The sequence below is a fragment of the Canis lupus genome, chromosome 9, assembly GCF_011100685.1.
Source record: "Canis lupus familiaris isolate Mischka breed German Shepherd chromosome 9, alternate assembly UU_Cfam_GSD_1.0, whole genome shotgun sequence".
In the NCBI taxonomy this organism is placed as follows: Eukaryota; Metazoa; Chordata; class Mammalia; order Carnivora; family Canidae; genus Canis; species Canis lupus.
Window position 1 is genome coordinate 45,474,395 of NC_049230.1, and position 14,983 is coordinate 45,489,377.

The 14,983-nt window shown below is 37.5% G+C and overlaps 1 protein-coding gene across 5 annotated transcripts in view; it reads right to left on the reverse strand.

The window, feature by feature from the left end:
- Positions 1 to 1,757: 1,757 nt before the first annotated feature.
- The window catches only part of YWHAE (tyrosine 3-monooxygenase/tryptophan 5-monooxygenase activation protein epsilon), a 55,253-nt gene continuing 42,027 nt past the window's right edge, over positions 1,758 to 14,983 (reverse strand). For 4 of the 5 annotated variants that reach the window (XM_038548453.1, XM_038548450.1, XM_038548452.1 and 1 more), the window contains 4 exons: positions 11,492 to 11,598; positions 10,613 to 10,819; positions 7,396 to 7,532; positions 1,758 to 2,750 (listed from right to left, as the gene is read on the reverse strand). In XM_038548453.1, coding sequence (XP_038404381.1) covers positions 2,698 to 2,750; positions 7,396 to 7,532; positions 10,613 to 10,819; positions 11,492 to 11,598 — 504 coding nt within the window. In that variant the 3' untranslated portion in view covers positions 1,758 to 2,697. Of the gene's footprint in view, positions 2,751 to 4,376; positions 4,424 to 7,395; positions 7,533 to 10,612; positions 10,820 to 11,491; positions 11,599 to 14,983 lie in introns of all 5 variants that reach the window. The other variant, XM_038548451.1, reaches the window with a different exon arrangement.

A 14,983-nucleotide genomic window follows, 5' to 3' on the forward strand; every position in this document is an offset into this window, starting at 1 on the left:
AACTTTTTATAAGTAACTGAAGACCTGTACCAATCATCACAATCCTTCCCAAGTGCCTTCAGTGGTTTGAGTGGCAAGTTTTCTCTCCATACCAAGATTGCCATAGTCTTGAGAATGCTTGTGGCATCCTGAGTTTGTTGAATATATAGAAGTCCATCCACAATGCCAACTAGAGAACCCTTTCACTAAACGTGTTCACATAACAATGGAACTTGACCGAAATCACCTCCACAAGCCAGACTATTGGGTAAAAACAATGCCTATGCATTCGACTCTTGAAGTCCACACATTTGTGCCACTGTTTTACCATGGGAGCAGACTGTACTACCCTGAGTCCCATTATCTTTAAAAGTCTGTGACAGGGGATCCCTGGGTGGCGCAGCGGTTTGGCGCCTGCCTTTGGCCCAGGGCGCGATCCTGGAGACCCGGGATCGAATCCCACATCGGGCTCCCGGTGCATGGAGCCTGCTTCTCCCTCTGCCTGTGTCTCTGCCGCGCTCTCTCTCTCTCTGTGACTATCATAAATAAAAAAAATAAAAAAAAAAATAAAATAAAATAAAAAAAAAAAAATAAAAGTCTGTGACAGAATTAAAAATCCCTTCAGGTTTGCACCTTGATGCAGTAGGCATTTTGGCCACTTTACTGCTGGAAGAGAACAAATCAACCTGAAAATCTCTTGGACATAGCTCTACATCTAAATATATAATAGAAGAGGAATACCCAAAAACCTTGCTTATTCTAATTATGGGCATACAACATATATTTTAATAAGATAAAAACTACTAGAACACATCACTATTGTCAATTTCCTAAGACTTCACTACTGAGAATTAAGCCAGGGTATTACTTTTGGTGTCAACATCTTGACAACAGCAGAGTCAAGCATGGTGATGGAGCTGATATTCTCACATTGCTGATGGGGGGGGGGGGGGCTATAAATGTGGAACAACCTCTATGGAGGGAAATGGGCAGTATTTATCAGTTGAGAAGTTATGTTCTCTGACACAGGAAATCTAGAAATGTATCACACAAATACACATGCAAATATTTAAGTGGAGACCGTTATAATGCAGCACCATTTACAACAGGAAGGCTGAAAACAATCTGAAATGTTCAAAGGAGTCAACTGGTTTAAAATAAAAATCAGGAGTATACCCATGTTACACACTCAAATTAGATCTTAATGCCTGATACAGAATGGTCTATAACACCTATATACACTGATGTATAGATTATTTCTAGAAGAAAATAGTTAACAATGAGTCTGTCTAGTAAGGAGGGTGGCTACACGATTCTACCACGTGTACATGTACTACTGAAAATGAATGTAATTATTCTTTTCTGCTCTTGCCCCTGACCTTTGGAGGTGGTAATGGGTAATTTTACTTTAGTCTAAGGAGGACTGTTCTGAAACATTCAGCCTTATTTGGTTGTACAACCCAAAATTCCATGCTAGAAAATGACCCATAATTGTACCTTAAGTATGAATTTGTACTTTAATGATTAAAAAATAAGTACCATTTTGCTACCTGGTTGAGAAAAGATAGTAATGAATTGACTTGGTGTTCTTATTCAGTGTTCTTCAACAACCAGGTTGTAAGTTTTTTCTAAAACTTTTTTCTAAAAATATGTATCATCTTTGGGAAACCAAGTGATTTGTAGAAGAAAGAGGGGGATCTTTCCACATTCAGGCAAACAATACTGTCAACGTGTTTGGACTACAGTTTATTTTAAAAAGATAAAGGATGGAGGCGCAATAATATTTGGCATTTTTAATTTAGGTTTGTTTTATTTAAGTTTAATGTTAATTCCATGCTGTGTTTCAGTAAGAACAATACAGATTCTGTATCTGTGGCTCCAGTCAGATATCCAGTAGTACAAATTAGCTTCAAGTTACACATACTGAACAAAAGAGGTTGAGCGAGCGAAGGAGGGAAGGGGGGGCCCAAGGGGAAAGGGAAGGAGAAGAAACAAAGAACTGAACACGCATGCAGGCTTTTCCATACCACCTTCAATGCTAACCTGCTTTAGAGGGAGAGTAAAAGTAGGCAAGAATGAGCAGCCACGGATTGTTGAACTGTTACCAGCACCATGCTTTTCAGCAACATTTCCGCAACACTTTTTACAGCAAAACCATTATAACAACTCTCCAAACAATCTTTAACCACTTCAAGCTAACATCCAATTAATTTTTAACATTGGTATAAAATTCGATTTAAACAATTAGAAAAAGGAAAAATGATACCACAATGCCTCTATAGTGTGATTAACCTCTCTCTTAGATGCTTGCATCACCTAGAAGTCTAATTGCTTTAAATGTAATTTCCATTTCTAATGGTGATCTTGCCACATCTGGCAGGAGACAATACAGTAATGCTGAAAAAGCCTCTACACAGTCCTGTTAGTGTCTTAAAGAACCTAAAAGCTGGGACCAGTAAAAATCCACAGAAATTCACTCTTGCCTTTAAGAACTTTTGAAAACTGTTTAAAAAAAAAACAAAACAAAACAAAACAAAAAAAAAAAAAACAAAAAACAAAAAAACAAAAAAAACAAAACAGGGCAGGAACCTAAATTCTGAGACCAAATGTAAAAGTCAGATTTGGTGGTTCTCAGTGACAATGGGGGAATTTCCAATGGGAGTGGGATGGGAAGGAATGGGGTGGTCAGAGATGGTTTCTCTTGTTGGCTTTTATGTCTCACTGATTTTCATCTTCCACATCCTGCAGCGCTTCTTTATTCTGCTCTTCACCTGCAAAGAAGAATGAGTTAATTATTTCATACTAAATTAGACTGTTGTAGTAACAACAACAAAAAACTATCATTCCAAGCAAAGACTCCTTATATTTGCTACAATTGGTATTAAACAAGGACAGCCAAAGGACTTCTACCATCCTTGACACCTGAAATGCCTAAGCCAAGAGGTGCTGCTGGATCAAGGTCCTGAATGGTCAATAGTCAGGATGAAAAAAAACTGATGCACAGTGAAACTATTTTTATGCTAAATAAGCTCTTAAAAGTAGACAGCCAAGGTAACCATATTATTAAATGATTTTCAAGCTTTTATGTATTTCTTGGGTCAAAATACTCTTTCTCAATAACCTCACCCCTTCAAAAACCAAGGGTACTTTATAGTTTTTTTGTAAAATCTACCCATAAGCTCCATGTGAAATACTTTAGTAAAGAGAACTGAGCAGAAAAATGCTCCAAAGAAGTTCTATAGTTTTAGAGGGAGGGTTCTGCTTTTCAAAGTGATTTCAGTTTTATATCATTTTAGATCTTGGCCAGTCACACTAAACCATAAACCAAATTTCTTACTCCAGGGTGAAACAGCATGCTCAAAGTAAACCAGACCGCTGAGGTTATTAAAGAAGGGCATTTGGACCAGTTCTCTCATGCCATTTTTCTTTCCCTTACAACATGGTGATTGGCCTGAGGAGTTTCAACTGCACTGTGACATGCAACAGAAAGCCAGCCTATTCACTGGAGAATCATCTACCTATTAATAAGCATTAAAATAAGTCAGCCATAATAAAGCATGCAGGCTTTTGCTAAAAAATAATGGAACAGGTAAAAGTTACATTCTTTTGTGCTTTAATAAACCGCTACAATTCCTATGTAATTACTAGTGTGAATCAAAGTGAATACCAATTAACTAATCCAACAACAGTTCAGACAATCCATCCATTCATATTGCTTGTTAAATTACTTAACTAGGATGGACAAATGACACTAAGACCAACTGCCTACCAATGTAAAATATTTAACCTAAGGAGTGCTTTTTCAATAGTCTGAAAGATCTTGATATGATAAATGATAAACGCTGTTACAAACAAGGATTGGGTAAAGATAGTTTTAGACACTTCAAATTTTCTTCTCTGACAAAAATGTTTGACACTAATATGTGACTCTTAAGTACTTAAGGCACATAAAGATTTTTGACTCCTATATAGAAAAACACATGCAGAAAAAGACAAAAATCCATTTCCTGAGGAAAGAAATGATGCACCACCCAACCATCCCCAAAATAATGTACTCAAACTTAGGAAATGATAGGAACATTCACGCTCATTTTTAACAGCAATACACTGCCAAAATACGGTTAACAAACAACAATAGGGCACACGCTAATTCACTTAAAAGCAACCATTAGATTTGCCACAAGTTCCAAGTAACTTTGGCATAGGGTATGGTCAGATGAGTCACACCCAACCAGAAGTAGACAAGGGTAGCAGATCATAAATGTCTTAAAAGGTTTCACATCCTAGAATGTAGAACAGGCAGTTTTGTAAGCAAAAGGATGATGATATATGCAGGCATGATTAGTGAAGAACCAAAACTAAAAAGCAGAATTCGCTGTGCCATGATAATGACTTACAAAGTAGAGTTTTTAGGAAAGGAAGAGTTGGATTTTCCTTTAGGAATCTATATTGCAAGGAGAAAGGGAGGGAGAACAATCATATGAAAGCAACATTACAAGAAAAATAAACCGAGAGAGCAGGACAAAAGAAAACATCAATGATTTAGCGGAGTCAGACTTTGGCCTTTTCACTTTGTATAAAAACCTCACACAACAAAAAGTATTTGTTCATTTTACCTTTAAAAGGATGAAATAATATCCTCTTAAAAGGTATACAGAAGGGGGGAAAAGATTTCTTTGGATATGTATCTCTTAGCCCACTGTTTTCGGATTTGGGGGGAAGACGGAAACAGGCAGAGAATGCACATTTTCTTTCTATGCATTTATGTATGAAACAGTCCTCTGAACACAAGAGGACTGAAATCACTTGATGAGAAAAAGTGGTGATCTGTTTATAAAGATGTTCCAACACAGACAAAAGTGAACATATTCTGCAGTTCAAAAAAAGATAAAAACATCTCCGTAAAAGCTTGTGAATATCATCTATTTCTTCCTTTAGAAACCCTTAATTCTAGTTTTTTGACACCGTTTTTCGTAATAAAATTAAAAAGGAAAAAAACTAAATAATGTTCAAGTAAATTAACACCCTGAGGAACTGCCTATTTCATGACTGCAATTTTGCATATTCTAAGTCACAAAACCTATTTAATAAAACACATAAATTACTAGTACCCACAATTTTTAAATTCAGATAATTTGTTAATTTTACTAAAATGTCCGAAGACTACTTAAATTTTTAATAAACTATGTTTCATAATTTTTTTGTTTCCTAATTTCAAATACAAAGCTCTTCAATGAAAATTAGTCTGTCTCAACTAAATTTAATCAACTGTTCAACTTACAAAGTGATAAGAACTATAGCAACTGGATTTCACTAAATTTAAAACAGGATTAAAGAGAGATCTATCAGAAATGTAATGAAACATCTCTATACAAAGAACCCCTCCAACTATGAAAAGTAGTTTCAAGAGAATAACCCTATTTCATAAAATGCTTTATAACCAAGAAAAAGTGTTATCTTTGGTTCTTTGTAAAAATTGAATGGACATATAGTTACTTTAATTCCTGGTTATCAGTGATATATAAGTAGCATTAGAAAATAAACCTTATTTCTATTTACTTTTATAATCTAGCAAAAGTTTAGTTATAAAAGTTGGCATGAAATGTCTTTAAAAAAAAAAAAGAAAGAAAGAAAGAAAGGTTTCAACCCAGGTCACCTTCTTTGTTATTTTCACCCTCAGAAAAATGTCCCCAGAGGTCACAGGGGTATATACCTTACTTATAGGTCAATACCGCTTACCAAACTCTCCACATGTTTTCCTTTAGCCCCTCAAACAGGCAGAGAGATATTAGTCTTCTCTGAGCTGAGAGTGACTGTGAAGAGTCCACAGCTGTTTGGCCATTCTTCTGAGTAGTTATTATTTAGAATACAACAAAATGTCAAAGCTGGAAGGAACCTCAAGTCATTAGTTCAGAGATGGTAAATTGGTTTTGAGTCCTACAGACTGGTAGCGGTTGCCTGAAGTACTGTGTTGAAAAGTAGTATGTGGCTCCACCTGGCTTTGTTGGGTAAGTGTGCAAGTAGATCACATATGCCACACATCTCAAGCCAACCCTAGCCAAATATCTAAATATTTCATAAAGCTAGTTAGCTTTAAAGCGGAGTCACCTAATTCTCACTTTATTACCTAAAGAAGTCTAAAATCTGACTCTATCCTTCTGGAGTAAGGAAACTTACAACATACATGCCCTGAAAAACCCATTTTCAGAAGTACTTTTTAATTTTTTAAAAAGATTTTATTTATTTATTCATGAGAGACACAGAGAGGCAGGCAGAGACATAGGCAGGAGAAGCAGGCTCCTTGCAGGGAGAGTCCCGATGCAGAACTCAATCCCGGAACCTGAGACTGTGACCTGACCAAAGGCTGACGCTTGACCACTGAGCCACCCAGGCATCCCCAGAAATACTTTTAAGTACAATGCTTCCAAAGACAACATGCTGGATTCAGCATGCTGTCTTGACTAACAGACTATACAGCCTCAAGCAATGCAACATATGCTTCAGAGTCCTTAAAGGATCTGCAACTTAAATTGACAAAACTTTTTGTTTCCACTCCACATACCACCAACTATAGAGCTATAGCTCATAAAATGCGCATGCCACACTAGTTTATGTGCCCCATGCCCTCTCCTCAACTCTTCAACAATCTATCATGGATAAAAAAGGATTATTTGGGATAAATAAAGAATAAGAATAAAATCTCCTTTAAAATCAACAATTATGACAAATTTGGGCATTTAGAATAAATATTAACCCCCCATCACAAGACTAAGTTTTGTAAAATAATATTTATAACTAAAAACAAACAATAACAACAAAACAGAGACTATATCAGACCTCTTACAGACAAAAAGCAGGACATTCCATTTGCTTTATAAAATCCAGAGACAAGTTCCTTCTTTAAAGATTTCCAGAGAAAATGGTTCATAAATATTTACTGACACCATCTAGTTTTTTTTTTTTTTTGACACCATCTAGTTTTAACCTCAGGATACCAGTCAGCCAAAGCAGTGATCATGACAATCAAATACAATCTTAGATCCCTAAAATTGAATCTGAGAAAAAGAAAATGAGCTGATTCCTGTCTCCATTTTCCAAAACACAGTGAGAGAAAAAAACTAAGGTTAGCAAATATCATTAGAGACAAAACTTTTAAATCTTTTAACTTTTAAATCTTTGAATATTAAAAAGATCCCCCTTTCCAAGGAGGTCTTTTATATTATTAACATACAGTCCCAAATGGAAATTGTACTTTGAGATCATTTGCTATAAAAACAATAATTAAAATTTGATAGTTTGTTGGGGGATAGGCTGAGTCTAAACTGTAGCTTAGTATGAAGAAATACCAAGGAATTCCTAAGAGTAAAAATATCCAATAGCTGAAAAGAGATGCATTTAACTTCGGAGTTTCCTTACCATCACCCTGCATGTCTGAAGTCCATAGTGTCAGATTATCACGTAACAACTGCATGATAAGTGTAGAGTCCTTATAGCTTTCTTCACTCAGCGTATCCAGTTCTGCAATTGCATCATCAAAAGCTGCTTTTGCCAACCTAAAAGTATTTAATAAATATATTATAGTAATAAAGCCTCAAAACAGAAATGATGTGTTAGAAAAAAAAAAAAGAAATGACGTGTTAGAAATCAATCTTTTTCTTCAGCTATCCCACAGTATATAATACTATCCTGGGTTTAAATACTGTAATAAAGGAAAAATAGATGTAACTGATGAAAATTAATTTTCTATTTAATTTTATAATCTAGCAAATTTGGAGGCATAAAATTGTTAGGAGCACTACTACATTATTTTTTTTAAAAACTCCCCATGTGGGGCTCAAACTCATGACCTCAACCTCGAGGTCAAGAGTCACATGCTCTACCTACTGAGCTAGCCAGGCACCCCAGAACACCACTTCTTACTAGGCTTTTGACAAGCCTATCAATAAACAGAATATAGACTAAATAAATTCTATCCTGAACCAACCAAAATATAGGCATAATAAAAGTATTACCAAGTTCTAGTCAACAGCTCACGTTTTTAAAAAATTTTATTTATTTATTCATGAGACACATACATAGAAGAGAGAAGAGAGAGAGAGAGAGAGCCAGAGACCTAGGCAGAGGGAGAAGCAGGCTTCTTGTGGGGAGCCTATGTGGGACTTGATCCCAGGACCCCGGGATCATGACTTGAGCCGAAGGCAGATATCTGGCTCAACCACTAAGCCAGCCAAGCATTAACAGCTCACTTATTTAATAAAATTTTAATGCAAAAAGATGAAATGTTAGTTCAGTTTATTTCCGAAGAATTTAATGTTAACAGAAGCCAAAAATGGGGGGAGGGGCAATATAGAACCCACAAAAATGTATGTAAGCTATTCGTTAGAATTTAAAAGAAACAACATTTACTGGATATATTGTATGATGTATACCAAGTGATGTGGAACACTGGTGGAGAAACAGAAGAGAGGGAAAAAACAATCTCAGTCCACAGTGAATATCTAGAAAATAGAGGACTGACATATAAAACCATTATAAAACAAGTATGAAGTGCTTCTCTGGAGAAAGTACTTCAGAAACCCTAGAGGACAAGAAAAAGGAAAAATCAAATATAAACTCATCTTAAAGGGTAGGGAAAAGAATGAATGCACACTTAAGATTAAAGCAAATGCATAAAAATAAAGGCATGGAGAAGACTTAACTCCAAGTGATATGTGGGACAAGCAGACTGGAGAATGACAATGAAAGACCCAACCAATACTATTAGCTGAACAGAGATAGCTATAACTTCTTCAGCTGAGACCTGTACCTGTTTAAACTCGACGAGGCATTTAGAATGTTTTTATTTTTAAGTATTTATTTTTAAAGATTTTATTAATTCATGAGAGACAGAGAGAGGCAGAGACACAGGCAGAGGGAGAAGCAGGCTTCCCATGGGAGCCGAATGTGGGACTCCACCCCAGGACCCTGGGATCACAACCTGAGCCAAAGGCAGACGCTCAACCACTGAGCCACCCAGGTGCCCTTAGAATGTTTTTAGATGAATAAATAATGGTCTGCATTCAAATGAATCCACCTCACAAAAGGACAATCTCTCCCTTTCATCGAGTATCTGATCCCTACATACTGAAGACTGTAAACTATAAACAACAAATACATTATACCAATTATATGAAGTACCTAAAATAGGCAAATTCACAAAGAGAAAAGGTAGAAATAACTGGGGTCAAGGGTGGGCGAATCTGGACAATGACCCGGTACCAGTTAGTGTTTGTTTCAGGTGATTAAAAAGTTTTGGAAATAACTTAGTGGTGACAGTTACACAATATTGCAGGTGTATTTAATGCCATTCAATTATACAACTTAAAAATGGTTAGAAGAATGAGGGGCGCCTGAGTGGCTCAGTCATGAAGAATCTGATTCTTGATTTCAACTCAGGTTATGATCTCAGTGTCATAGGACCAAGTTCTGCATCAGCTCTGAGCCCAGCAGGGAGTCTGCTGGAGATTCTCTTTGCACCCCACCCCCACTCACTCATTATCTCTAAAATAAATAAATCTTTTGGGTGGCTGGGTGGCTCAGTCCATTGACCATCTGCTGTTGGCTGAGGTCATGATTTTAGGGTCCTGGGATCGAGCCCTGCAGGGAGTCTCCCTCCCTCTCTCTGCTCATGCTCTCCCTCCCTCTCAAATAAATAAAATCCTTAAAATTAAAATAATAATAATAATAAATCTTTAAAAAATGGTTAGAGTGATAAACTGTTATATTTTGCAATAACTTTTACAAGAAAAAGCCATGTACATAGAGGTAGCCCTTAAATTTCTATCTGTATCAAATATTGGCAACAATCTAAAATACATATGAGGGAATTATTAACATAGAAAGATGGAAAACTATTCATATTAGAATAGAAAATACAAAATATGTACACTAAGAGCCTAACTATGTTAACATACCTACAAATGACTAAAAGCTCATATATAAAAAAAAGAAAATAGGGATCCCTGGGTGGCGCAGTGGTTTAGCGCCTGCCTTTGGCCCAGGGCGCGATCCTGGAGATCCGGGATTGAATCCCACGTCAGGCTCCCGGTGCATGGAGCCTGCTTCTCCCTCTGCCTGTGTCTCTGCCTCTCTCTCTCTCTCTGTGTGACTATCATAAATAAATAAAATTAAAAAAAAAAGAATAATTCTATTCTAAATCCACCCTCTGGGACACCTAGGTGGCTCAGCGGTTGAATGCCTGCCTTCGGTCCAGGGTGTGATCCTGGGGTCCTGGGATGGAGTCCCACCTCAAGCTCCCTGCATGGAGCCTGCTTCTCTCTCTGCCTGTGTCTCTCATTAACAAATAAAATCTTAAAAAAAAAAATAATAATAATAATTCCACCCTCCCACTAACAAGTTAAAATTTCAACCTACCAACCAAAATTGTCCCCATCAACATAATCTAAAACTGCTATCCTAGTGAACAGAGATAGAGTCGGTCTTAAAATAATCCAAAGAAGTTTCATTAAAAGCCAAAAGAATTCTTACATGTCCAAGGCCACAAAGGCAATCCCAGGAAATAAGACAAATAATTCTCTCTTGTAATGTTTTTCACTTTCCCAGTGAGAACTTTTGTTTCTCTTCCATGACTTACCTGCAGGCACGGTCGGGGGAATTAAGAATTTCATAGTAGAATACAGAAAAGTTGAGAGCAAGACCTAAGCGAATTGGATGCGTTGGTGGAAGTTCTGTCATTGCAATATCACTAGCAGCTTTATAAGCCACTAGGCTGTTCTCTGCAGCCTCCTTCCTGTCATTTCCTGTGGCAAATTCAGCCAGATACCTGTGGTAGTCCCCTTTCCTAAAACAAAACAAAATAAAACAAATAGAATTAGGAAGAATGCTTTTTAAATGAAAGTAAACTGTTAAAATTTTTCTATAATCTATAAAATGAAATGTAACAAAAATTATTTTAATAATCAGCATGTATACTTCAATAACTTCACTCTATCAGGAAAGACTATTCAGTTTTCCTTCTCAGAGTTCAGAATACTAAATATAAGCAAAATCTTAGAGAAATTAATTGAAAAGCCTCTAAAAAAAAAAAATCAATAAATTTATTGCCAACTAGAATTAAACATAAAAAAGTGGTTCCAAAAAATGGCATGACAGTTAATTGTGAAATAAAACTTCTACATAAAACATTAAAACTGAACTATGTAATGTATTGCAACAGTTGATGGGTTAACTCCACACAAAAACAAATGAAAAGAGGTAAAACCTAGTACTCTTATAGTAAATAGTCTGAGCATCTTAAATGCAACAATAACTGTTCATTAGCAGTGAATATGCAAATGAGCACTCTAAGTTTTGAAAATCATTCCTCCCATATAACTATCCTTTAAACATTAAACAATTATTCTTAAATAAAAGTTGAACACCTACACAAAAAAGTGATAATTCAAAAAAAAAGTGATAATTCTAAGGGGGCTAACATTTAATCTGACATTTTCCCTTCTAGTATAGAACCTACATTTTATAATAGAAAACCTTGGACTCGCCAGTGTTAGCTGCTGGAATGAGGTGTTTGTCCAGTACATCCAGAATGTCACAACAGATTAACTTTAGCTCAGTCTCAACCTGAAAAAAAAAGTAAAAAATTGTTTGTTTACTTAATTGTAACATGAATTACGACATATTTGCCCACTGGTTTTGAGGAAGAGAGCCAGAGTAAACAGAATACACATCTCTATCTAAATCTTTTTTAAAAATTTTTATAAATAAATAAATAAATAAATAAATAAATAAATAAATTTAAAAAATGCTGAATCTCCCCTGCTCTTGATTTTAAAAAAAGCAGAGAAAAGCTGTCTCCAGGTTAGACATTATCTTCCTTCTACATGCTAAAAAACAAAAACCAAAACCAACCCCCTACACACACACACACACACACACACACACGGGCAACCTGGTTGGCTCAGCTGGTGGAGCATGTGACTCTCAATCTCATAGTTATTCAAACCTCACGTGAGGTATAAAGATTACTTAAAAATAAAATCGTTTTCTTTTTAAAGAAGATTTTATTTATTTATTCATGAGAGACAGAGAGACAGAGAGAGAGAGAGAGAAGCAGAGACACAGGCAGAGGGAGAAGCAGGCTCCATGCAGGGAGCCTGACGTGGGACTGGATCCCGGGTCTCCGGGATCACACCCCGGGCTGAAGGCAGCGCTAAACCACTGAGCCACCCGGGCTGCCCTTGAAAATAAAATCTAAACAAACACACCAACCCAACAACCTCATGGTTTAGCTACAGAACTGAGTATAATACTGATTGCTATTTACAAGTGCTGCATACTTAATTAGCATATTTAACAAGGTAGAAACTATGTCTCTATTTACATGGGGAAACGATTATATAGTATTTAGCCAAAAGGAGGAGAGCTAGGATCTGAACCAATGTAGGCTATAAAGCCTAAGGTCACAGCTTCTAAGGGATGGAATAAAAATTAAAAAGCTAGGGCAGCCCAGGTGGCTCAGCGGTTTAGTGCCGCCTTCAGCCCAGGGTGTGATCCTGGAGACCCGGGATAGAGTCCCGTGTCGGGCTCCCTGCGAGAAGCCTGCTTCTCCCTCTGCCTAGGTCTCTGCCTCTCTCTGTGTCTCTCTCACAAATCAAATAAAATCTTAAAAAACAAAACAAAACAAAACAAAAACAGGGCAGCCCCCATGGCACAGTGGTTTAGCACCGCCTGCAGCCTGGGGTGTGATCCTGGAGACCCGGGATCGAGTCCCACATCGGGATCCCTGCATGGAGCCTGCTTCTCCCTCTGCCTGGGTCTCTGCCTCTCTTACTCTGTGTCTCTCATGAATAAATAAATAAAATCTTTAAAAAAAAATTCAAAAAAAAAAATTCAAACCTAGACACAGCCTGCCTCCAGTGCTCACATTCCTAACCACTACTATGCTCAACAGCCAATCATTTGAGTGGCTCAGATCCACAGTCCACCATGACACCAAAAATGCTTATACTCAAGTAAATATTGCCACTCATCTCAATTTATCATACTAAAAATGCATACCACCACAAACACACATAATTATTTGGGCCCTTTCCACTGTAAAGAATTCCCCCACTCTCTCTTCTCCTGTAATCTCATCCTGATTCTATGTTAAACTAGCTCCTTCCTGAAAAACTTACCTCCTTTGTGGCTTTTTAAGTGGCGATTACTGTAGAGACAAGACAATTTCTGGATTCGCTCAGTTCCCCACTAAGTCAGTATTACTCCAAACTGTTCCTATTTGGAAGCTCATCTTCAACTTAATTTCTTTTTCTTTTCTTTTTTCTTTTTTTTTTTTTTAAAGATTTTATTCACTCATTCATGAGAGATACAGAGTGAGAGAGGCAGAGACACAGGAAGAGGGAGAAGCAGGCTCCATGCACGGGGCCAGACATGGGACCTGATCCCGGGTCCCCAGGATCACACCCCGGGCCAAAGGAGGTGCTAAACCGCTGAGCCACCGGGGCTGCCCTTCAATTTAATTTCTAAGAATCTGTTCTCAGTCAGTGGATCTCTATAGGCCTTTCACTCACATTCAGTCTACCTCTTCAATTCCTGGCATCACATCCGTGTTCCTTTCAACACAGTTGTTCTTTGATCTTTTCTCTATGACCTTATTTGTCAACATCCCTAATTGTACTGCTTTAACCCAACAAGTTGTAAATTCTAGTATTTCACAATCGGAATGTAACTTCCTTTTTTTTATTTCCTTTATTCCTGGTTAATCCGTACTTAGGGACACATCAAGACACCCAGCCTCTTGAATCTTTCATCTTTATCAGTCCTACTCTTTGCTTCCTGCTTCCTTTCTTACTTACTCCAAATCCCACAATTTAGCACAGCCTTTTCTCTCTTCAGCACTTCTAATTTTCTCATTTCATCATCCTGCTGAGACACTAAACTTTTCTACTGACAATCCATATTCTTATTCCAACATATTTGAGGTTAATGGACACACTGATAGCATATAACTTCTTTGTGGCTCTAGGTATGTTACTTAATCACTCAGAACCTCAGTTTCCTCATCTATAAAGCAGAACAATAACCTATTCTTTACAGGGTCATTATATGTACTAATAAATATCTCCCCACTCAGAACAGTGTCCAACAAAAGTAGAAATAATAAATAAATGTAGTTTCTGTTTTCCCATTGCCCACGCTACTTTGTGAGTGGTTCCTGTAATTTTCCTTGCTGTATTCTAAATGGGTTTATATACCTGTCTCTTCCACCAGGATCAGTTTCTCAGCAGTACTCCTATTGACATTTTGGACCAGGTAATTCTTTGTTGTGTGGTGCTGTCCCATGCATGATAGAATATATAACAAGCAGCATCCCTGTCTGTACCAACTGGATACCAGTAGCACCCTTCAAGTCGTTGACAGCCAAAAATGTCTTCAAAAGATTTGCCAAATGTTTTGAGGGGCAAAATCACCCCCTAGTTGAAAACCATGAACTAGGGACACATGGATGGCTCAGCGGTTGAGTGTCTGCCTTTGGCTCAGGGCCTGATCCTGGATTCCTGTGATGGAGTCCCACATTGGGCTCCTTGCGTGGAGCTTGCTTCTCCTCCCTCTACCTGTGTCTCTTCCTCTCTTTCTAGGGAAGGGGAAGGAAAGGAAATAAAACTATGAACTAGGGATACTGGGTGGCTCAGTGGTTGAGTGCCTGTCTTCAGCCCAGGGCATGATCCCAGGGTTCTGGGATTGAGTCTCGCACCAGGCTCCCTGTGGGGAGCCTGCTTCTCCCTCTGCCTCTCTCTGTGTCTCTCATGAATAGATAAAAGTCCCGAGATCGAGTCCCACGTGGGGCTGCCGGGATGGAGCCTGTTTCTCCCTCTGTGTCTCTGCCTCTCTCTCTCTCTCTCTCATGAATGAATGAATTTTTTTAAAAAAGAACACCGTGAACTAGATCAATGGTTATTGTACTTTTCCACCAAAATTCACATTAAGAAAAATTACATATATTTAC